At 43.5% G+C, this 23482-nt stretch overlaps 1 protein-coding gene across 4 annotated transcripts in view; it reads left to right on the top strand.

Moving 5' to 3' along the window:
- LOC122794590 (zinc finger protein 345-like) overlaps positions 1–23482 on the top strand; it is a 441710-nt gene that overhangs the window by 333073 nt on the left and 85155 nt on the right. For all 4 annotated transcript variants that reach the window (XM_044063124.1, XM_044063122.1, XM_044063125.1 and 1 more), the window contains exon 6: positions 5236–5358. In XM_044063124.1, coding sequence (XP_043919059.1) covers positions 5236–5358 — 123 coding nt within the window. The remainder of the gene's footprint in view (positions 1–5235; positions 5359–23482) is intronic.

The raw sequence follows: 23482 nt of genomic DNA on the forward strand, positions 1-23482 counted from the left end.
GGCTAGGACTTCAAATTTTGCTGAGCTGGAAAAGGAGCAGGGGACAGTATGTGGTAAAGAATGTTTACTCACGTGCAATACTGGTTTGCTGGATGGGCACTCAGTATAATGGATCTATGGAAAACAGTGGGTGGGAAGAATTAATAAATAGATTATACAACAGTCAATAACAATGAAAAAGGGGAAGGAGGGACTTTGGAAATCAGATTTTCATAAGGGGTGGAGGCCAGAGACACAACATTCCCCCATGTTAGTGAGGACCACATCTAGTATGTTCTTGGCCCTAGTGGACGTATGAACCATCTGGTTGAGGGTTTTTGTGTTAACAAAATCCTGGAATTTCTGGGTCTCCATGTTTGGACTCGTGTATGATTCTCCATTTATAGTAGGGTAGTTAAAGTCGCTCATGAATATGGTATTGGGTTGAATGGCACATAGGTAAGTACTGGGCTAGCTGCCCTCGAGGGACATTTTAAGCCTAGCCAGTTTCCCTTTTTGTGCTCATAATAATACATCCCATTTGGCTATAGATTGGCCTTACCCATCCCATGGTCATTAATTATGTACTACTCCTAATGAGAACAACTGGGATCATACCATAGATAATTTGAGGGGACCCATGCAAGGGATAAAGTATTTGGGAGTTGCCTCTGTCCATTAGTAGTACAGGGTGCAGTCCTGTCCTGTCCTGTCCTGGGGTAAATTTTATGTTTCCCCTCCACAGATAGAAGTTGCACTTGAAAATGGACAAGGATAAACTTTGTTTATGTGGATGGGGAGTCTGTTCCTTAGCAGCGGCAACCTTTGTGAAATATACTGTCCCTCCAAACTGTTCTGTTGATATTGCAGAAGAGGTTTAGATCCCTAGACACAATATTTCTGATATCATTTGACTTGATTATGTGCAGTAAATCCATCAGTAATGGGTCAGAGGATGTCTTGTATCCCAGACACAGGTCACCTCTTAGCAGTTTGTAGGATACTGAGTACAGTGCTTTGAGATTGTCCATGTAGGAGACCTGTTGTTTAGGCATTATATCCTTATAGTAAGTATCTGTTTGGGTGTTCCAGTTGTTGCATGTGTCTGGACAGATACATGTCAAAGGGGGCATTATATTCCATGATTTGCCAAATGAGAGCAGAGTAAAGTGAGTTTTAGTATATATTATGGGTTTCTTGGGTCATAGAGAAGGACCTTTAGCATGCATGGCTATGGTATGGGACTTAGCCTGTGCTGTCTTGGATATGGAGAGGCTCATGTGCATCATTCTGTTTAAACAGACATTTGAGGTATGATTGTTTTTTGATGTAAATCATGACACATTCACCCATAATTACTGTCTGTGCAGTAGCTGGTCTAAATGTGTGGAAGGCATTGTAGCCCTGCACTGCAGGGGTGTTCTCTGTGGCCTCCAACCATGCACTGATAACTGCACAAATATCTACATTTTGTATGGTAGGCGAGCTTGGTGGGAGTGGGGTTTGTTGCTTAAACTTCTGACATTGAGAAGAACACCTTTAGATTTTCCAGGGCTGGTTTTACTATGTAAAGTGTTGTCACTTTGGAATTGCCTAAGAAAGGTACAGTGGGGGTGGACACTGTTTTAGCCCATATTCAGAACCTTTTGGGGACAGATGCAGAGCATCCCTGACAAAGCAGCCTGGTTTGTTGGCTTTATCCTTCCATGCTTGCAAATAGTGTACCCCCTTGGAATGACACCAAAAGCTAAGCAAGTTATTAAAATCAGTCATTATCTATTCACATTGTGGCATCACACTTGGAGAAGGTGGAATGCCACTAAATGTTAGGCTCATTTCGGCCTATCCAAGCACTCCACTATGTCTCTCTTCATATAGTCCAGGAAGTTATGTTTCAGGTCGGTTACACCCACATGGACTATGAAAGAGTCAGACTAGCATTTGCTATTCAGTGACCAGAGCACGTGCATGATTTGGCAGATCCTAACCACTAATAGACCTCATGGCCATGACTCTCTCCTTACTTAACTTGGTGGGTGGGATATCAGTGTGTTTCACAGTGGAGTACCTTATGACCAGAATTTTGAGTTGTGTGGTAGCATGCCCCCACCCCACAAAATTATATCTTCCACCTCCGAGATCACTATACCTTGGAGAAAAGGGAAATTCTGGGAAATAGCCATTTTGGACGTAGGGCTTAGTGTCTGAGACACCGTAGGATGAGGCAGTATGTGTCTTGATTGAGGGTGCTTTTGTTGAGTGCACTGGAGGTCACTGAGGACACATTTTTAGAATACAGTATACAGGAGGTTTTTGTGGTTTCAGGAGATTAATTTTAAGATCCTCAGCATGTGTGGGCCTGTGTGTGGTCTGAACTCTGTGAGTGTGTCAGGTCCTTACTCTGTGAATGTGTCTGGTCTGTACTCTGTGAATGTGTCTGGTCTGTACTCTGTGAATGTGTCTGGTCTGTACTCTGTGAATGTGTCTGGTCCGTACCCTGTGAGTGTGTCTTGTCCATACTCTGTGAGTGTGTCTGGACTTACTCTGTGAGTGTGTCTGGTCCGTACTCTCTGAGTGTGTCTGGTCCTTACTCTGTGTGTGTGTGTGTGTGTGTGTGTGTGTGTGTGTGTTTGTGTGTGTGTGTGTGTGTGTGTGTGTGTGTGTGTGTGTGTGTGTGTCTAATCCTTACTCTGCGAGATGGTGTAGTGCTTGTTACTACAACCTTTTTGGTATTGTAGGTGCTTGTATGTGTGGTAATCTATTTGTTGATTAATTAACCAGTTGTTTGTTTATATGATGTGTTTGCTGCATTGCTTCAGGACACCCATATCCATCAGGCTAGCAGCAGAGTTAGCAAGGAAGTGCATGTCCATGGCTACTGATTCACATTGTCTGTTCTACAAGGGGATAGTGTTGGAGAGTTTTACAGCTGGCTACCTTGACCGCTGTAGTGTAGATTCCTATCAAAAATGTCTAAGACCAAGCTTGAGGGGTGAGTGCTTCTTAGAGTGCAAACTAACTGCTCTCTCTGCAACTAAATACTACTGAGGAATTTCCAAGGGTAGGTTTATATGTAAAATTTCAATTCTTGTGTTTACACAGGGCACTGCTAACCAAATGCACCAACTTAAGACATAGGTTCATAGGTTGTTACTAGGCTATCGGCCCTAGGGTTTATACAAGCCTAGCCATAACAATTCTCTGGCTATTTCTTCCCACAGTATTTACATCCCTGGACCCCAGTCTAGCAGGGCAAATGACGTGATCCCCGGGGTGAATTTCCTATCTCCCATCCAGTCATCAAGGTTCCTTTTGAAAAGGGCCAAAAAGACACTCTGCTTGACATGTATGGGCAGTCTATTCCAGAGTCTGGGGAGTCTCTGGGTCAGGAACCTATCCCTCCAGCATGTTTTGTTCATTGTGATGACAAGGTTTAGATCCCTGGAGCATGTGTCTCTGAGGGATTGGGATTTCTTTAAGTCTAGCATGTCCAACAGCTCTGGGTATGACATGGCCTTGTATGTTAAGCAGAGATCACCTCTGAGTAGACGATATGCAATAAATTATAGGTGGAGTTGTTTTAGATGGTCAGCATAGGGCATCTGCTTTAGACCTGTGATTCTTTTATTGAGGTATTTCTGCGGTCTTTCCAGTTGTTGCAGATGTCTTGAGCGATACATACCAAATGAGGCGTTGTATTCTATAATGGGTCTAATGAGGGATGAGTACAGTGGGACAATGACCTCCTTTTTTCTGGATGAAAAGCCCTTAGTGATGAGGTGTGCCACATAGAAGGATTTCCTGACTGTTGTGGCGATGTGGTTATCAAAGGTGAGACCACTGTCCACCTGTGTCCCTAAGTCTCTTATCACACTTTCGGTGTTTATTGCACTGCCACCTATGTGGTAATTCATGGGTACATGTTTTTTCCCAAAGGGGATAACTACACATTTCTTGGCATTGAGCTTGAGCCCATGGCTCTGGCACCAAGCATCTGTTTCTGTAAGGTCCTTTTGTAGAATATCCACATCATTTGGTAATTCAATAATGGCTCCCTGTTTGCAGTCATCTGCAAACTTTGTTAGCCAGAGTTCCTTAGTGTTGGCCTTTACTTCAGAGAAGTAGATGCCAAACAAGAGCGGTCCCAGGACTGAACCCTGAGGTACTCCAGTTCTATACATGCACCGAAAACCTCAAAAAATAAACAAAACAAACAGCCTTTCCCTCAGTCAGTCACAACAATACTTTTTGGGGTTTCAAACATTGGATCCCAGCTCAGAAGGGACTTTGTTACCTTCTCCTTTCACAGTAAAGCAGATGAAACACTTCTTAATGTAAAAACACAGTCTGGGTGCCCAAAAAGCTGAAAGTAACCTAGTTATAACTAATAAACCAAGCAGAAGTACAGGAACAAATAGTAACAACAAAAGCACTACAGTGGAGAGACCCACATCAAGAAAGGTAGATGTACAGTGTATGACAATCATGTCAGCAATAAAACAGTTGCTGTGTATAATTCTAGTGCTAGGTAAAAGTGAGTAGAGTGACAGTTAGTATTTGTAGTCATGCGGTAAACAGTTCTTTATTGAAATGTTAGTACTTGAAATGCTGAGTGCGCACACTTACAAAAAAAAAAAAGACTGGAACTGCAGAAGAAGAGCAAATCTTGAACATAGCTCTTTTTTAAACTTCTTTTTGCACGGGGGAGGGGGGTGCAAACCCCTCCCCCAACCCATGAACTTATGTATACCAACTCCGAGATTGCTATATCTTGGAGAAAATGGAATATTCTGGGAAATGGCCATTTTGGACTTCGTATATGCAAGACAGTTTTTGGTCATTTAGTGTCCTTGTTTTGGGACTCTCTGTAGTAGGTCCTGACATTTCAAATGGTTACTCCTTAACATTTAAGAAAGCAACATAACAAATAACTGCCTACACAGTTTAGCAGTGTAGCAAACCAACAAAGTATAGAATTGGTAATTTCCCAGAGTAAATGTGAATTTGGAAAGTTTAGAATAGGTAAAATATTGCTTGTGCCAAGAGAAAACACCACACTGCAAAATATAGAAACAACTATGTAGCGTTAACGGAGACCATACTTTATTCATTCTCTGTCAGACCATTCCTGTGTACTACCGTATTTTTAAGAATTTTCTTTCAGTTGTGTTATAGGTAAAGCAGTAAAACAAAGTCCAGAAAATGCAAGCAAATATATTTTAGCGTCACAATTTCTTCTGATTTTTTGTTTTGCAGGATATAATGTCCCGTTGGAGCACCTCTGGTTGCTAATTAGGAAAAAGGAAGAATTTCCGCATGGTGACACAGAAAGTGCTGGAGTGAAACACCATACGCAGCCTTCTTACAGCACTTCCTGCAGTAAGTAGTTAGTCATATGTTTAATTGCTTCTTTTTCTTGCACAAAAAAGCAAAAATAAAAAACCCGGTAACGGTATTGGTTCAAACTATACTACATATAAACTCCCTATATAAATACAGTGAAACAAAAGTATAAACTTCTATGTTTATGTTAGGCTTATTTCACTTTTAGCAAGAATATATAGTTCAGTGGTTGTCCTGTCTGCTTAATTTATAATTTTGTCTGTATTTTTATTTTTATTTTTTTGATGTATGTAATTTCTTTTGTTTAATAGTGTATGTTTTTTTCTTATTTCTAGCTAAGGGTAAACTTGAAATGGAGACAGATGTCTGTTGCTTCCACATGTTAGATTTGTTTGTGAAAAGTAACTTTCACTCCTCAAACATCCTGGTTTCTAATAGACCTAGGCAAAATCAGCATGGTTGCATGCTCTAGCTATTTATTTTTGCAGCTTGCATTGGAAGCTGCTACCTGCCAGAAGTGGGGTGAGGTGTAACATCCTGTAATATGAGTGAGGAGGAGCAGAAGTGAGTAAGCACAACAGACAGCCTAAATACAATGAAGACCAAGTAGTGACTTAATGAGAATCAATGCAGAACAAGCCATAATACTGAAAGCTTGGGGGGGTAGCAACATTTTAGAACATGGATGGTATGGTACTGAAGGCAGAGAAGATGCAGTACTACAGAACATGGTGTGTTACTGAAGCAGAGAGAATGCAGTACTACAGAACATGGTGTGTTACTGAAGCAGAGAAAATGCAGTACTACAGAACATGGTGTGTTACTGAAGGCAGAGAAGATGCAGTACTACAGAACATGGTGTGGTACTGAAGGCAGAGAGAATGCAGTACTGCAGAACATGGTGTGTTACTGAAGGCAGAGAAGATGCAGTACTACAGAACATGGTGTGTTACTGAAGACAGACAAGATGCAGTACTACAGAACATGGTGTGTTACTGAAGCAGAGAGAATGCAGTACTACAGAACATGGTGTGTTACTAAAGGCAGAGAAGATGCAGTACTACAGAACATGGTGTGTTACTGAAGGCAGAGAAGATGCAGTACTACAGAACATGATGTGGTACTGAAGGCAGAGAGAATGCAGTACTGCAGAACATGGTGTGTTACTGAAGGCAGAGAAGATGCAGTACTACAGAACATGGTGTGTTACTGAAGCAGAGAGGATGCAGTACTACAGAACATGGTGTGTTACTGAAGGCAGAGAAGATGCAGTACTACAGAACATGGTTTGTTACTGAAGCAGAGAGAATGCAGTACTACAGAACATGGTGTGTTACTGAAGCAGAGAGAATGCAGTACTACAGAACATGGTGTGGTACTGAAGGCAGAGAGAATGCAGTACTACAGAACATGGTGTGGTACTGAAGGCAGAGAATATGCAGTACTACAGAACATGGTGTGTTACTGAAGGCAGAGAAGATGCAGTACTACAGAACATGGTGTGGTACTGAAGCAGAGAGAATGCAGTACTAGAGAACATGGTGTGGTACTGAAGGCAGAGAAGATGCAGTACTACAGAACATGGTGTGTTACTGAAGCAGAGAGAATGCAGTACTACAGAACATGGTGTGGTATTGAAGACAGAGAGGATGCAGTACTACAGAACATGGTGTGTTACTGAAGGCAGAGAGGATGCAGTACTGCAGAACATGGTGTGTTACTGAAGGCAGAGAAGATGCAGTACTACAGAACATGGTGTGTTACTGAAGGCAGAGAAGATGCAGTACTACAGAACATGGTGTGTTAGTGAAGCAGAGAGGATGCAGTACTACAGAACATGGTGTGTTACTGAAGGCAGAGAAGATGCAGTACTACAGAACATGGTGTGTTACTGAAGCAGAGAGGATGCAGTACTACAGAACATGGTGTGTTACTGAAGGCAGAGAGGATGCAGTACTACAGAACATGGTGAGGTACAGAAGGCAGAGAAGATGCAGTACTACAGAGCAGGATTTGGTACTGAAGACAGAGAGAATGCAGTACTACACAACATGGTGTGGTATTGAAGACAGAGAGGATGCAGTACTACAGAGCAGGATTTGGTACTGAAGACAGAGAGAATATGAATGTGGTGTTGAAAGGTAAGAGTAAGGAGCATTTATAACATACTGTGATACTGAAAGCTGGTGGTGAACAGTACTGCAGAAGATGGTGTGATACTGAAGGCAGGGGATGAACAGTTCTATAGAACGTTGTGTGTTACTGAAAACTGGCAGTGAACAGTACTGCAAAACATGGTGTAATACCAAAGGTTTGGGAGAGAACTGTTCTACAGAGCATAGTGTGGTGCTGAAGGTAGGGGGAATGCAGTATTACAGAACATGGTGTGGTACTGAAGGCAGAGGGAATGCAGTACTACAGAACATGGTATGGTACTGAAGACAGAGGGAATGCAAATGTGATGTGGTACTAAAGGCAAAGGGAATACAGTACTACAGAACATGGTGTGGTACTGAAGGCAGAGGGAATGCAGTATTACAGAATGGTGTGGTACTGAAGGCAGAGGGAATGCAGTACTACAGAACATAGTGCAGTACTGAAGGCAGAGGGAATGCAATACTGCAGAACATAGTGTGGTACTGAGGGCAGAGAGAATACGGGTCTACAAAATGTTGGTGGTACTGAAGGCTAAGGGAATGTGATATTACAGAACATGGTATGGTCCTGAAGGCAGAGAGAATACTATACTACAGAATATTGTGTTGTACTGAATGCCAAGGGAATGCGGCACTACAGAACACAGTGTGGTACTGAAGGCAGAGAGAATACGTTACTACAGAACATAGTGTGGTACTGACAGCCAAGGGAATGTGGCACTACAGAACACAGTGTGGTACTGAAGGCAGAGAGAATATGGTACTACAGAATATTGTGTGGTACTGACAGCCAAAGGAATGTGGCACTACAGAACACAGTGTGGTACTGAAGGCAGGGGGAATACGGTACTACAGAATATTGTATGGTACTGAATGCCAGGGGAATGAGGCACTACAGAACACAGTGTGGTTCTGAAGGCAGAGGAAATACGGTACTACAGAATATTGTGTGGTACTGAATGCCAAGGGAATGCGGCACTACAGAACACAGTGTGGTACTGAAGGCAGAGGGAATGCACTGCTACAGAACAAGATGTGGTATTGCAGGCAGTGGGAATGTTATCTTTACTACATCACCAAAAACGTTTAATTTTCTCTTTATTTAAAGCCATCCGTATCACATCTAGACAGCTGTGCAAATTATTACCTCTTTTATCCAAATTTTGCTTTTTGCAATTATGTCAGCATATGTTAACAGAAGTGGAATTCTTTACCCTTTGTGTGTTGGATACCCACCATGCCCCCTTTATTTTTTGCTTTATTTCACATACTGTCCCATTCATAACTAATGCACAGTCTACAACTTATTGGATGTCCCTGTTATACAGCACTCTTCATATGCATCTTGGCTTAACCAGCCATTTACAAGTATTTTTACTTTATTATTACTATATGTTAATGTACATAATTACCTAACTATCTCACTTATATTCTTTCATTATTACCCAAAATATTTCATGTCCAGTTGTATCAAATGCCTTATTAAGTAAGTGATTATGTTCTAAATCTTTCATTGTATTGTTATATGTTCTTTTATATTGTTCTTTCTCTACTTTTCTTGCAGCAATATTGTCACTGTAAAAAAGCTTTTTTATATTTTTCCACCATTCAAACCAACTTTTATAAAATGTTCTCATAGTAACATGATCTTTTCATAACTATATTACTACTTTCCTTCTTCATTCTTGTTTATCCTTTTTATTCTTTTGCTTATTTTATATATTCCTCTTTTCCTTTATCTGTAGCCATATTGCAAGATCAGAAAATCCTGTTTGAATTACTTTCCCTTCTCCTATAACTAAACCTTCTGATACTATAAAATAATCCATTTCAGTTCTAAACTAAAATAAATAAATTGGCCTATCTTGTAAATACTGTATATAGAGCTATCTGCTCAAACTGTTATGCTTGTATGATTTTTGTAACTTCCAATTGTAATCTTGAACTACTAATCTGTTTTTTTCTAATCTGTATAAGTTATGTTTAATATATATATATTTTTAAAAATGCTATGTAAACTTGTTTAGATTGTATTCTCTGTATGTCTTGGAGCTTTTCTTCCCGGGCCTCCACTGAAAATGAACTTGTCAAGTCAGACTTTCCCAGTAAAGAAATGCAAAATAAAATATATTATCTAACACCCCAACCAAAGAGATGTACCATCCACCAACTGCAAGGCCCTGATTTACACAATAGAGAGACTGCTAACCACTTTTAAAAATGTTGAGAAAAACAATTTTTATTTAGCTCGCTGTCTCCACAGCAGTATCATTCCACAAGGACTTCATTGCTGCAGGTTCTTAACGATGCCAACATTAAGTCTCAAACCTATAAGGAATGGGTTAAAATATACAACAATGCTGGGCTACAGGTATTATGAGTCTTAATGAAAGCCAATCAAAACAAAATGGAGCGGCTCAAAAGGGACATTAGTCTTTTGCACTCCACCATCCAGCAACACCTGGATCTCTATTTACACCAGTAACTTAGGGACAGCATCTCAGCTAAAATAAACAGGGACGTTGCCACCCTAATCCAAAGAAAAAGACTGAAGATTACTATTGACTTGGATTCCTACAGAAACCAACAAGCCTACCCACTCACAAGCCAGCGTTACATGCGCACCAATCAACCCAATGGCTCCAGGTGAAACAACAACACAACAGGCATTTCTTCACTGGCACCTGATGAATTTTCCTCCCTACCTTCTGCAGCTTCCCACAATCCCACTGATCCTGTCCTAAACGAGGAGGTGATTGTCCCACTGTACTCATCCCTCATTAGACCCATTATAGAATACAATGCCCCGTTTGGTATGTACCTCTCAAGACATCTGCAACAACTGGAAAGGCCGCAGAAATACCCCACTAAAAGAATCACAGGCCTAAAGCAGATGCCCTATGCTGTCCATTTAAAAAAACTCCACCTATACTCTGTCGCATATTGTCTACTCAGAGGTGATCTCTGCTTAACATACAAGGCCATGTTAAACTCAGAGCTGTTGGACATGCTACACTTAAAGAAATCCCAATCCTTCAGAGCCACACGCTCCAGGGATCTAAACCTTGTCATCACAATGAATAAAACATGCTGGAGGGATAGGTTCCTGACCCAGAGACTTCCCAGACTCTTGAATAGACTGCCCATACATGTCAAGCAGAGCACCTCTTTGGCCCTCTTCAAAAGGAACCTTGATGATTAGATGGGAGATAGGAAATTCACCCCGGGGATCACGTCAGTCGCCTTGCTAGACAGGGGTCCAGGGAAGTAAATAGTGTAGGAAGAAATAGCCAGGGAATTGTTATGTCTAGGCTTGTACAGGCCCTAGGGTCGATAGCCTAGTACCAACCTATGAACACCACCTCCAGCCACAATTACATTTTTTTATCCCAGGAACCACATAACGTAATGAGAGGCTGGTCTAGATGAAGGGGGAGAGGGAGGAGTACAGGCCGACGATGGCGACATTGACCTCGGCCACTGGACCGATCTCTGTGCCATTTTTAATCTTACCACCTGATCTTTCTCTACTGATACCTTAATGTTATGAGGACAGGCTTTACATTTATCCCTGCACAGAGAGCCAGTCTCACTGACGTCTGCCTTGACCTGAGACTGTACCTTAGAAAACTCAATCTTAAACACCTTTTGGAAGACGAGCCCAGAGTCAGCTCTAATAGCCTCTCCAAGAAGAAACAGCATTTACAATCCAGTTCTGCACAGTATGCTCACTGTCTTCCTTAAGATGTGTGAATCTGCCATAAGGGACCTACTGTCAAGTGATAGCAAAAACAAATGGTTCAACCTCAACAAGTCTGAAGTTTATTGCCTTGAAAGATCTCAGCAAGGACTGATCACTGTGCATTATGAAAGCGGACAAAGGTACTGGTATAGTTGTTATCGAACAGCCAACCTACATTTTCAAAATTGAAACCAGTCTTGCCAACAATCATTTTTACAAATGTATCTCTTTATGTGCTGTTTTAGATAGATCTGTTGCTATTGATAATAAGTTACTAAGAGTTGTTGCGCTGTAGTAAGATCACAGATGACCACCTTTTTCTGGCAGTCCTCAACCCCCACCTTGCCAAACTGTTCGGTATTCTGAAGATCCGCAAAGACCAGCATGACCTGCCCTTGAGACTTATTGTTTTTCCAACCACAAAACCAAGACTGAGAAAATTTCCCAGTACCTGGATCACACACTGAATCCAATAGTACAAGTCCCCCCTTCTACTTAAGGGACCCATGGGCATTCCTCAGTGATCTCCTTTGTTACCAGGTCTCTTCCAGGTAACATTTATTAGTCACCCTTGATATCAATGCCCTGTATAACAACAATCCCGACCAGGGGGATCTTTCCCTCTCCAACCTGTACCTGCTGAAATGCAGCAATCGCAACAAAAATAAAGTAGACACACTTAGTGATCTTATTTCGATCATTCTGTCCAACAATTTCTTCCTTTTTAATGGCAAAATATACCACCAACAGCAAGAGGGTTGCCATGGGCTCTAAAATGGCCCCAGCATATGTTAACATTGTCCTGAGCGGTTGGGAAGTGGAGACCCTAGCCCACATCCCAGGCTTTCAACACACTAGACTCTATCATTGCTATAGAGACAATATCTTTTTTTGTCTGGCAAGGATCCCTTCATGAACTTCAGAACTTTATTAAATAACTTTCTGAAAGCATCAGCTTCCTCTCCTTTACAGTGTCTGAAATCAGGACCACCATCAATTTTCTTGACACTGAAATTTCTTTATCACAGGACCAACTCGGCTTTTCCTCCAACATTTTCAGCAAAACACATACAGGAACAATTTCCTAGACTATTCAAGTCAGCACCCTTCTTTCATGAAAATGAACTTAGTGAGAGGTCAATTCATATGCCTCTCCAGGATCATTAGCTATGACTCTGACTTTCTCACAAAAAATAAATTTCTTTAAGCAGCTCTTTCTCTTCTGTAACTATCCAGCTACCCTCATAGATAAACTAAATAAAATTCACCAAGAAATCCTAATTCTTACAAGTTTATACCAATACTTGCTGCTGGGTTTACTAGCAAACACAAACAAACCACCGAGGCTGACTTCACCTTCAGCTTCCCCCACCACATCAGCTGGGACATGTTCCTAATTAGGAACATAATCTCCAACAACTGGAATGTCATCAAAAGTAGCAAGGACCTTTCGCCGATACTAGGCAGCAGTCCTATGTTCACGTTTAAGAAAACTGGGACCCTCAAACAATTGATGTTATGTTGTCTCTCGCCTTCATTCTTGCTTGTTGGGTTAAGAGTCGATACTTGGCACCGACTCGGCTGCATTCTAAAGCTTGAGAGCTTCCACTGGCTCAAGGCTAGACCCTATCCTAACATGCCTAGCGAGAGTTACCCAGATCTTGTTTGCTGCTTGAAGCTTCGGGATTGCTTTGCAACTGGCTCAGACTAAATTGTGCTTTTTTCTATTTTTTGGAGGGATAAAATCTTGATATTTCTTATCTATAATTATTCCTTGTAGTTAGGAGATTCTAAGTGCTTGTGTGCTTCTTTGTCTATCGCCCTATTTGGCTGTTGTTGTTGAGGCCTATTAATTCCCCTTTTTGTTAGTCCCTAATGAATCCGTTTCAGTTAGAGGATTCATTTTTTGCCTTTTAATTTCAGCCCATTTGAGTTAGAGGATTTCCCCCTTTTACTCCCCTTTTTCCCAAGGAGTTCACCACTTTAAGTTAGGGGCATCTCCCCTGTCAGAGGATCTGTCTAACTTAGAGAGACTCCTCCTTCTGTTCCTCCCGTTTTCTTCTTAAAAACAAAAATTGCCTTCTCTGTCTGTTTGGGTCATTTTCTTTCATAGTTAGTGTTGGCTGTTCTGTGGTTATCCTTTTGTTGTCAGACATGTCCATGGAGTCATCAAAAGAATCCAAGCCTTCTGGATTCAAAAAATGTGATTCCTGCACACAGAAGATGTCATTGACCGATGGTTATACTAGTTGCGTATACTGCCTGGGAGCTGTTCACCTGCAGGACTCTTGTTGCATTTGTCATGTATTTAGCTCTAGAGTCCTGCAGGAGCAGAGAAATAAGTTAATTCTAAGAGGGTTACTTAAAGGGCCTTTTGATGCATCTGTGGAAGGGAATCAAGGTGGCAAATCTGATAAGCCCTCCATCTTTGTCGGCTCCGATCTCGGAACCGTGGAAGGGACAAGACAAACAAATAAGTTCGTCAGATCTGAAATCAGTCAGATCCGACAAGACACAATCTTCTTAGGTTCCTACAGTGTCTTCGGAACTGATCAGGAGATGAAAAAGAAACCAGTATCCCTCCTTGGAGCCAGTGCATTCTGTACCACAGTCTCCACTGCTCCAGTCTGTGACAGATAGTCATCGCTTGTTCCCCCATTCCTCTTGATCATCCAGGAGCCTTTTGGATGATGATGTGGAGAGGGTGATGAAGAGGTTACTTAGGACACCGGCCTTGGCAAAAACTTTATCGAACCCAACCCATATGGACATGGAGCTGACTACCCAACCTACTCTGTCATCGATTCCTCCTTTGACTCACTGGAGTGCATAGAAGATATTGTGGTGGAACTATCAGATCTGAAAACCACCGGTCTCTCAGTTCTGACCTCTGCTCTGATCTCATCTATACCACTTTCTTTTGAGGGATCTGGGTGTTGACACTCCCTCGTCAGCTGCTGGGAGGGGGGCGAGATTGGATCCCTGCCGGATCCAACTGTCCCCCTTGAGGCTTCGGTGCAGGTGTGTTCAGCACCCACATCAGCCTCTGAGCCATCGCCCTTGGTGTGGGGGACATCTCCAGGCTCTTTGGAGCCAGAGACTCTCTCGGGCTGGGATTGTGGTGCCTTCAAGGTGATGAGGAGTGTGCTGTCCACCCAGACCGCTCCACCTCAGCTTCAGCTGCTCTGTCCCCTTCAGTCCAGTGTCTACCTCTACACCACCCATTCATCGAAAGCATGGGGAACCAATGAGCCAGGATGCCCTCTCGGGCGACTCCTCTCCTTCCAAAACCTCTCGAGAGTACCCCTCTGAAGAGGTCCCTCGGAAGAGGACTTGTAAGATGAAGCATTTAGACTCCCCCGAGTATCTCACATCAGACACATAATTCCACGAAACAAAACGGAAACTCTCCGTCACTGCTAAAACAAATATGCTTGCTGGCACTTACTCGAATAAGGCACAAGATTTAATATGTCCACAACGATGTTTTATTCACCAACGAAGAAGCACAACAACATAACTAAACACGCTGTAATAGGAACAGTTAAGCGCTTTCATCCGCTTAATGCAGACTTCATCAGAACTACTAATAACATACAAAACAGTCCTTTTAAAATCTTTTTGGCGCCAATAAATTTACAAACTTTTAAAGTGACAGTGCTCATATTTACTAAAATATGCTATGACATATTAATCACATCAACATGTTCGCAATTTTAATCTTCTATGTATATTGAATCTTAATAGATTACTAAATTGTCATTAAACAAGTTATCAATATTAAAATTATCAATATTAAAAATTATTTTTTTTAAAATATATGTGTTATTTATATTGAAACATGTGAATAAATAAATAAATAGATAGCTGAATGTTCCATAAATAAACCTTACGATTTTCTCAGGTCCAATATGTTTTCCCCTCTTGTGGGAGTGGTGACCAGTTGTTCCATAGCATTTGAGTTTATAAATTCTAGGAACCGTTGGGCTAGGGTGTTGGGGCTTGAGTAGTGCTCCCAGTCTATGTTTGGGTAGTTAAAGTCACCCAATATAATGGTGTTTGGAGAGACCTTCATATTCTCCAGTGTCTTCAGGAAAGCCGAGTGGGGTTCCTGAGTTTGGGAGGGTGGTCTGTAGCAGGCTACAAACTGGAAGGCAGTTTTGCCCTCTGTTAGTTTCACATGGATGGTCTCAGATGCTTCGTGCAGTGCCACTAGCCTGGAGGTATGGGTATCTTTGATGAATATGGATACTCCCTCCTCTTGTGGTTCGAGTCTGAGTTTTGGGGCCGAAAAGCATGGTATGAGGTATAGCCTGGTAGTGCTGGGGTGCTCTTGGGAGCCTTGAACCAGGTTTCTGTTACTGCACAGATATCGATAGTCTCCATACTGAGGAGAGCCTCGAGTGTGCGCATCTTGAGCTTTAGACTTCTGGCATTGAGCAACATTACCCTTAGTTTCTTTTTCCTTGTGTTGTCTAAGGAGGTGGGTTTGTCTTTTGAGCCTTGCCTAAAAAAGGCACTATGGGGGTGGCAAGAGCCTTGGCCAGTATTCGAAAACCCAGGGGTGACAGGTGTAAGCCTTCCCTAGCGAAGCAACGTGGCTTGTCAAGCATGTCATCCTAGGCTGACAGACACTGGATCCCCTTTGAGTGACACCAGTACTTTAGCCAATTCTTGAAATTGATCATTTTGGCTTTATACTGTGATCTCATTCTTGGTGAGGGTAAGATGCTACTCAAGGTCAGGGTCATACCGGCCTGGGCCACATGATCAGAGAGCTCCTCTATGTCTCTTTTCATGTAATCCAGGGAGGTACATCTCAGGTCATTCACACTAACATGGACAATGACGGAGTCATATTTGCACTTGCTTTGGAGTGACCTGAGTGCTTGTGTTATGTGGCGGATCCTGGCACCCGACAGGCAGCTTACAGTGACCTTCTCCTTGTTCAGCCTGGTGAGAGGGACGTCAGTGTGTCTGACAACAGAGTCATCCATTACAATTGTATTAGGTGTGTTGTTTAGCCTTAAGGGCTGTGACTGTGTGGCACACTGACTTTGTGAACTATGTGATACGTGGGTATTGTTGTCGGGTAGCAGTTCCTTGGATGTCTGCTTTGGAGGTCTCTGTTGCTTGGGCAGATTTTTATTTAGAGCCTCCGAGTATGTTTTTGTGTGTTTATGTGTTTGGTTTGCTGTTGCGATAGGTCTATGTGAGACTGGATTTGTGGTGTGTGTGATTACCTTCTCCTCCAGACTGACCGTGCCAGTACTATGTTGAGAGAGCTCAGCCTCCAGTTTGGCTATATAGTTGCATCTCTCACATATAATTGAGCTTGTTGGGAAGAGGAGAGGGTGGTCTGTGTACATAAGGCAGTTGTAACATTGCCTCAATATTCCCATATTCACCAGCTGGACTGGAGAGTAAACCTGAAACTGAATTTTGGACATGCCAGAATAGTATAAGGAATTACTTTTTGACTTGATCAAAAAGGACCAATAGGAAGCCAAGTACTTAAAGGGAGTATAAGAGGGTGTAGTGCTTTAGTTTATTAGTGCTTACTTATAAGACACTTATCCTAGCTACTGCTGGGTTTTAGAAGGAAAATAGAGTGCTTACTTTGCGATTTGGAACAGTTCTAAGGGAAAAAGTTAAGAGCAGACTTTGTGGAGCCAGGAATACTTTAAACCTGATTAATTGGCGCTGCACGATGCTGCGCTATGCGCAAAAAAGCGCAAAAGAGGGTTTTAAGAGTGGGGGATCAAGGAGTTTGGAACTGACCCAAAATGGCCAATAAAACTACAGTTTCTAGGCAGTAACCACTCCCACAGGGGCAGGCAGGCTGTTCAGTGTTTACCACTGCCACTGATGAACACAGAGACTTCCCTTTAGCCCAAGCAAGCAATGGCCTCCAAGAAACTTACAGACAGTTCAGAACAGCAAATCTGTAACTGAACTTTTTTTTAAATTTCAGAAAGTGGGAAAAAAGCAAGATTTTTTTGTTTTGTTTAAAGATAGCAGAGATACACAAGTAGCAACAAGTTGGAACAGTGCAATGAATGACCCCACACTTGAGTGCTAGGCCAGAGACAGGTAAAATGCAAGTTTTAAGAAAAAATGATTTTAAAATAAGTGCAACACAGGAAATGCAGTAAACAGGCTCTAGATGTGTTCTAAATACAGTTCCTAATACAGATATCAAGTTTAGCAAGCTGGAAAACGCCAAAAAGTAGGCGGCAGTGCAGAAATCTTAACAAATAATCTGAAGAAAAATACTTAAAATCTCAAAAGTGGCTCCTTTCTTCTCTCAGCATTTTCTCCTCTTGGTGGGTGCTTCACCAACAGCCAACAAGTCTGAAAAGACGCCAAAACCACAAGGCAATCGGGTTTTAAGAGAGGGGGGATCAAGGAGTTTGGAATTGACCCAAAATGGCCAATAAAACTAGTTTCTAGGCAGTAACCACTCCCACAGAGGCAGGCAGGCTGTTCAGTGTTTACCACTGCCCCTGATGAACACAGAGACTTCCCTTTACCCAAGCAAGCAATGGCCTCCAAGAAACTTACAAACAGTTCAGAACAGCAAATCTGTAACTGAACTTTTTTAGTTCAGTTACAGATATAGCAGCGTTTCACCGAGCCTCCAGCTAAGTGTCATATTTTTACAAATTTTGCTGTATTTTGAAACTTTTTTCTAATCGAACTCATTTTTCTACCCTATTTCTCTGTCTAGCTCTACCCCTTGGGTATTCCTTATACCATCGTTGGTAACGCCCTGTCCTACCCTTGTGGTATTGTTTGCTACTATCGTTGGTATCTTCCTTTTCTGCTTCTTTTTCTATACTTTCTAGCAATAATTTGTTTGTTTTCTTTTTGTGTGTTGGATATGTCTGAGAAAAAAGGGATTTCGGGGTTCAAACATTGCACTTCCTGCAATGACAAAACTCCCCAACAGCGACTTACACGATGATTATGTCTATTGTCTAGGGGTTTCTCACCTCTCTGTGAAACCTCCTTGCCAGATTTGCCTGAGTTTTAGTCAGCGGACGCTGAATGAGGGAAAAAACAAACTTATCTTGAAAGACCTGTTAACCTCACCTTTCTCAGAGGCCCTTTCTGTGTCAGAGGTCTCAACCCCTCCAGTGAAGGACAAAAAACATCCACATTCTGATCTCTCTTTACTGGCTGGTAATAAGGGCAAGTCCCACAAACCTTCTACTGAACACAAAATTGTTTTCTCGGCCCCGAATTTCCCTGTTGCTTCAGTTCCAAGCTCAGCTCCAGTTGCTTCTTTGGACATTACGATAACTTCGACATTGGCACCACCTTCGGCACCATCTACAGCACCAGTCATAACTACAATAACGACTACGGCTCCAACCTTATTGTCTTCGATAGTCTCGGCACCAACTTCACCTTTCACCTCACCAAAGACAGTTCCAATGATCCCCTTGGAGCTGATAATAACCTCAACTCCGAGTGCCTCCTCGGCACCAAGTTATTTTTCAAAATTTTTAGTTCCTGTATTGCCTGTTTCCAAGTTAGAGTCTTCGGTGCCGACAATTCAAACACCATGGACCCAGTACTCCCCCTCATTGGACCCATTCTTAGGCTAGGCTTATAGCCCTTTTTTGGACCAGCCTGACCCCCCCTTTGGGAGTGTCTGTAAGGTCTACCAGGAGTCTGTCTGAATTCGATGTGATGCACCTGCTGGACCAGCTGTTGACAGCCAGAGGGATAACAAACATTCCTAAGACTCATCCCACTTCGGGGTTTGGGTCTACTGCTCCCAAGACTCCCACTTATACTCCTCCCTCGGATCCATTGGTTCCGAGGCCCATAGCTCTGACGTCCTTGGTGGGAACCCTTTCCGCGTGGTGACAGTGACCCTCGCTGAGGCTCCGAGGCCTCCCCTTTGGGTTTCAATTCCATTGGAACCATCCCTTCCTCAGTCTCATGGTTGGGGGGTAGAACCCTCAGCTCGGAGCACGGTTCCAAGTTTTTTATCGGTTCTGTTCTCGGATCCAGGGGCAATGCCTACCCCGATCTTACTTGAGGCTCCATCCCTCGGAGCAGGTCTAATGGAGTGGGGTGTGACTTCAGTTCCAAGATTGTCTTACTCGGTTCTGGGCTCCCATTCCTCTTTGGGTGGGCCTGCTTTCCAGGTAATGGAGAGGGTGCTTGCTTCTGGAAGCACTCCTCCTATGTCGGATCTTCCCCCTGCTCCCTCTGAGCTACAGCTAACACGGGCCACCTCCCCAGGACACAGAGAGCACAAGCCTCAAGAAGCCCTAGTTTAGGGTAATTTTCCTTCCGAGTCTTCCTCAGACATTGCCACTGAAGAACCCCTTCGGAAGAAGGCGCATAAGAGGAATCACCTTGACTCTCCGGAGGAGTCTTTCACAGAGGATATGTACTACGATGATGGGGAAGTGTCCCCATGGCCACCCCCTGATGATGTCTCCTTCGGAGACATCCTGGAAATTTTGAAACAGAGGGGTGGCTGGAAGTCCTCCAACCCTTCCTTGGTGGAGTCCGTCTTCCTGCAAGCTTTCCGCTCCCGTCCTTCTACTTCTTGGGTGACCCGATCTGCCGACGAGTTAGTCCAGCTCATCGTGCAGCATGCATGGAAGAACCCTGATTCTATTGAGGCCATTCCCTGGAGACCAGACAAGATTTTTTCCCCACCAGAGGAGCATCTCCACTGGTCTAGAGGCTTGTCAGTAGATGCTATGGTGGTGGCGGTGGCTACTAAAAAGGACCTTGCGGAGGAAGGTCCTACTGTCCACCCACCCAACAGAGAGTCCCAGGCTGTGGACAGACGAGGGAAGTGAGTTTTTGCTTCAGCAACCTTTGCAGTCAGGTCTCTGAATTACTTGGCACATTTCACGAGGCTCCAAAGGGATCTGATCTCCGAACTTTCTGGAGTCATCGCAGGTCAAGTTTCTGACGGGGCATGAGACAAGGTTGCCTCTCAACTTGCTACCCTAGAGTCTATCTCCATCTCGTCCATGAAGTTGCTCTCCCATGCTACCGAAGGGGCGGCTAGAGCTGCGGGTGCAGGCGTAGTCATGAGACGTCATGCCTGGATGTGCATCTGTGACCTCGCAGACTCCTTCAAGTCCTCCGTTTTGAACGCCCCTATTAAACCGTCATTCTTGTTTGGTTCTAAAGTTAAGGACACACTGGCCAGGTGCGAGCAGGACAGAAAGACCTTGTCTGCCATTGGCCTGCATTTTTCCAAGCCTCAACGTTCTTTTTCCAGGAACCAGATGAGTAGGAAAATATGGCACAAAAAATCTGAAGGTCCTTTCTTCAACACACATGGTGAGGATTCCCCTAGAGGCAGAGGCGGTTCCAATGATGGAAGATGCCCCTTTAGGGGCTGAGGGGTCCCCGAAATCAAGACTCCAGGGATTGTTTCTCCAGGCGGTCTTATCAACACTACTGAAGCATTGTCCGATTGCTTTCCTCTGGAAGCAGATGGGGCTCGTTTTTCTCTGCACCAAACTGCCTGGCACTTTATTACAAATGATCGGTGGGTGCAGAGAATAATCTCCAGAGGTTATTACATCCCTTTAATATCATGCCCAAAACCTAGAAAGAACCTTCCTGATGTTCCACCCAGTCAAAGGGAAGAAGCGGCTTCAGAGATAAGAAAGCAGTGTTAAAAAAGAGTCATCCAACCAGTCCCCCCAGACCAATGCGGATCCGGTTTTTACTCAAGGTTCTATTTGGTGCCAAAAAAGACCAAGGACTGAAGACCCATTTTGGATCTCAGCCATCTAAACAAGTCAGTAGTTCAAACCAAATTCCACATGGTCACTATACAGTCCATTCTCCATTTTTTACAGGAGGATGCTTGGATGTGCTCGATAGACCTCCAGGGTGCGTATTACCACATCATAATGGACAAACGCTCCAGGAGTCTCCTTCGCTTCCAACTAGGAGCCAATCATTACCAGTTCGAGCCCTGCCATTTGGTCTCTCGACGGCCCCCAGAGTGTTCACGAAATGCCTAGCAGTGGTGACAGCTCATCTGAGACTTCAGGAATTCCAGGTGTTTCCATATTTAGATGATTGGCTCCTCTCCGCCCCACCAAGCGTCTCCTGACCATAGCCCTCCGCTACACTCTCTGACTGGCAGAGTCACTAGGCATCACAGTCCATTGGGAAAAATCTAATCTACAACCTACCCAACAACTGGAATTTATAGGGTCAGTTTTCAATACTCGAACAAGCCTGGTATCTCTTCCAGCTCACAGGCTTCAGAGGTTAAGATTACAAGTACAAGTGATACTCTGTCAAGGAAAGGTGTCAGCAAGAGAAGTTCTTCAGGCTCTGGGGTCTATGGCTGCAGCCATTTCGATTGTTCCTCTGGCAAGATTACATATGAGACTGTTACAATGACTCCTTTTGTCCCAATGGTTGACAAATCTTCACCCCCTAAACTCACAGATCCTCATCACCAATTCCTGCAAGCAAGATCTTCTGTGGTGGATGAGGCCAGACAAAAATCTTTGGTGTCGCCCCTTCCAGATCCCACAACCCAGTGCCACGGTGACCACGAACGCTTCCCTGATAGGGTGGGGGCCATTTTCAGGGAAAGAGAGTCCAAGCATGTGGTCGAGTTAAGAGGCGAACTTGCATATCAGTGTTCTGGAGTTGAGAGCTGTGCTGTTGGCGTTGCAGACACTACATCCGCTCCTTCCATCGGGAGCGATTGTGATTCAGTCAGGCAATATGTCAGTAGTCTGGTACATAAACAAACAAGGAGGGACCAAATCCTACCCCCTGTGTCGAGAGGTTATGTGAATTTGGCACTAGGCGATAGTTTCAAATCGCTTTCTTATAGCAACCCATATCCCGGGGAGTTCCAACGTGATTGTGGACAGGCAGAGCAGATGCATCCTCCTTCCACACGAGTGGTCTCTCAATCTGATTGTGATGGCAGAAATGTTCAGTTGTTGGAGCCAGCCTCCTTCAGCCATCTCATTAAAATGGAGAACATCGACATCTGTGCAGTGACAGAAATCTGGTTCAAGGCTCCAGAGAGCACCCCTGCATTACCAGGCTATAATTCATACCACAACTTTCGGCCACCTAACCTGGACCGAAGCACTAAAGGCAGAGGCGTGTCCATATTCATTAAGGATAACTACACCACCAGGCTAGTTGCTCAGCATAATGCATCTGAGATTATCCAAGTGCAACTAACTCTGGGTAAGACCGCAATTCAAATTGTAGCTTGCTACAGATCCTCCACCATGCCCCAGGATTCCCACTCCTCATTTCTTGATACACTGAAAAATATTAGGGTACAACCTAACACCCCAATAATGGGTGATTTCAACTACCCCACCATTAACTGAGAAAACTACTCATGTACCAACTCTTGTGCTCAAAGTTTTCTGGAATTCATAAATTCCAATGGTTTGGATCAACTTATCCACACCCCCACCAGGGGCAGCAATATCCTAGACCTGGTCATTACCAACATGGGCAACCAGAGGTCAATTCCTCGTTGGTCAGATCCGACCACAAGCAAATTACCCTAGACAGCCACACCCCCCCCACACCCCTATTAGGGAAACCACCGTAAAAAAATTTCTCCAAAGCCAACTTCTTAAGACAGAAGTGGCAAACTTCACAACACCCATGCTGATGGACAATAGAGATACGACTGCTGAATCCTGTACAGTTGCACTTTATAAGCACTTACATGAGTGTATGGATCGTGCGATCCCTAACAGAACCAAGTTGCTATCCTCCTAAAAAAGGAAGCCAATCTGGTGGTCCCCTGCTGTAAACAAACTCTACAACAGAAGAAAGAAACTGTTGCAAAAAAGAGTAAAATCCCATGTTTGGAGGAACTCCGTGGTCAGCCTCAGTAAGAAGCTGAGATCCCTCATAAATTCCTCCAAAGTTAGTTATGAAAACAGAATCGCCACTGATTCTAAAGATAACCACAAAGCATTCTATAGCTATGTCAAGAATCTCAATGGCAGCACTCAGATCTGCTCTGAGTTACAGCACAATGGCACTAAATATACAGAACCAACTGATATTGCCAACATCCTGGCTGATAGGTTCAGTGCTAATTTTACCCCTCTCTCATCCCCTAAAGGGCCCATCTCTATACCGGAAGAATGCAAAGTACCTGTAATCACGGCTGCACAGGTAAAAAACACACTCTCCAAAGCCACGAACACAGCATCCATGGGACCTGACAACATCCCAGGCTGCATTCTACACGAACTACAGA

The sequence above is a fragment of the Protopterus annectens genome, chromosome 2.part1 (assembly GCF_019279795.1).
Source record: "Protopterus annectens isolate FY-2018-M chromosome 2.part1, PAN1.0, whole genome shotgun sequence".
Lineage (NCBI taxonomy): Eukaryota > Metazoa > Chordata > Ceratodontiformes > Protopteridae > Protopterus > Protopterus annectens.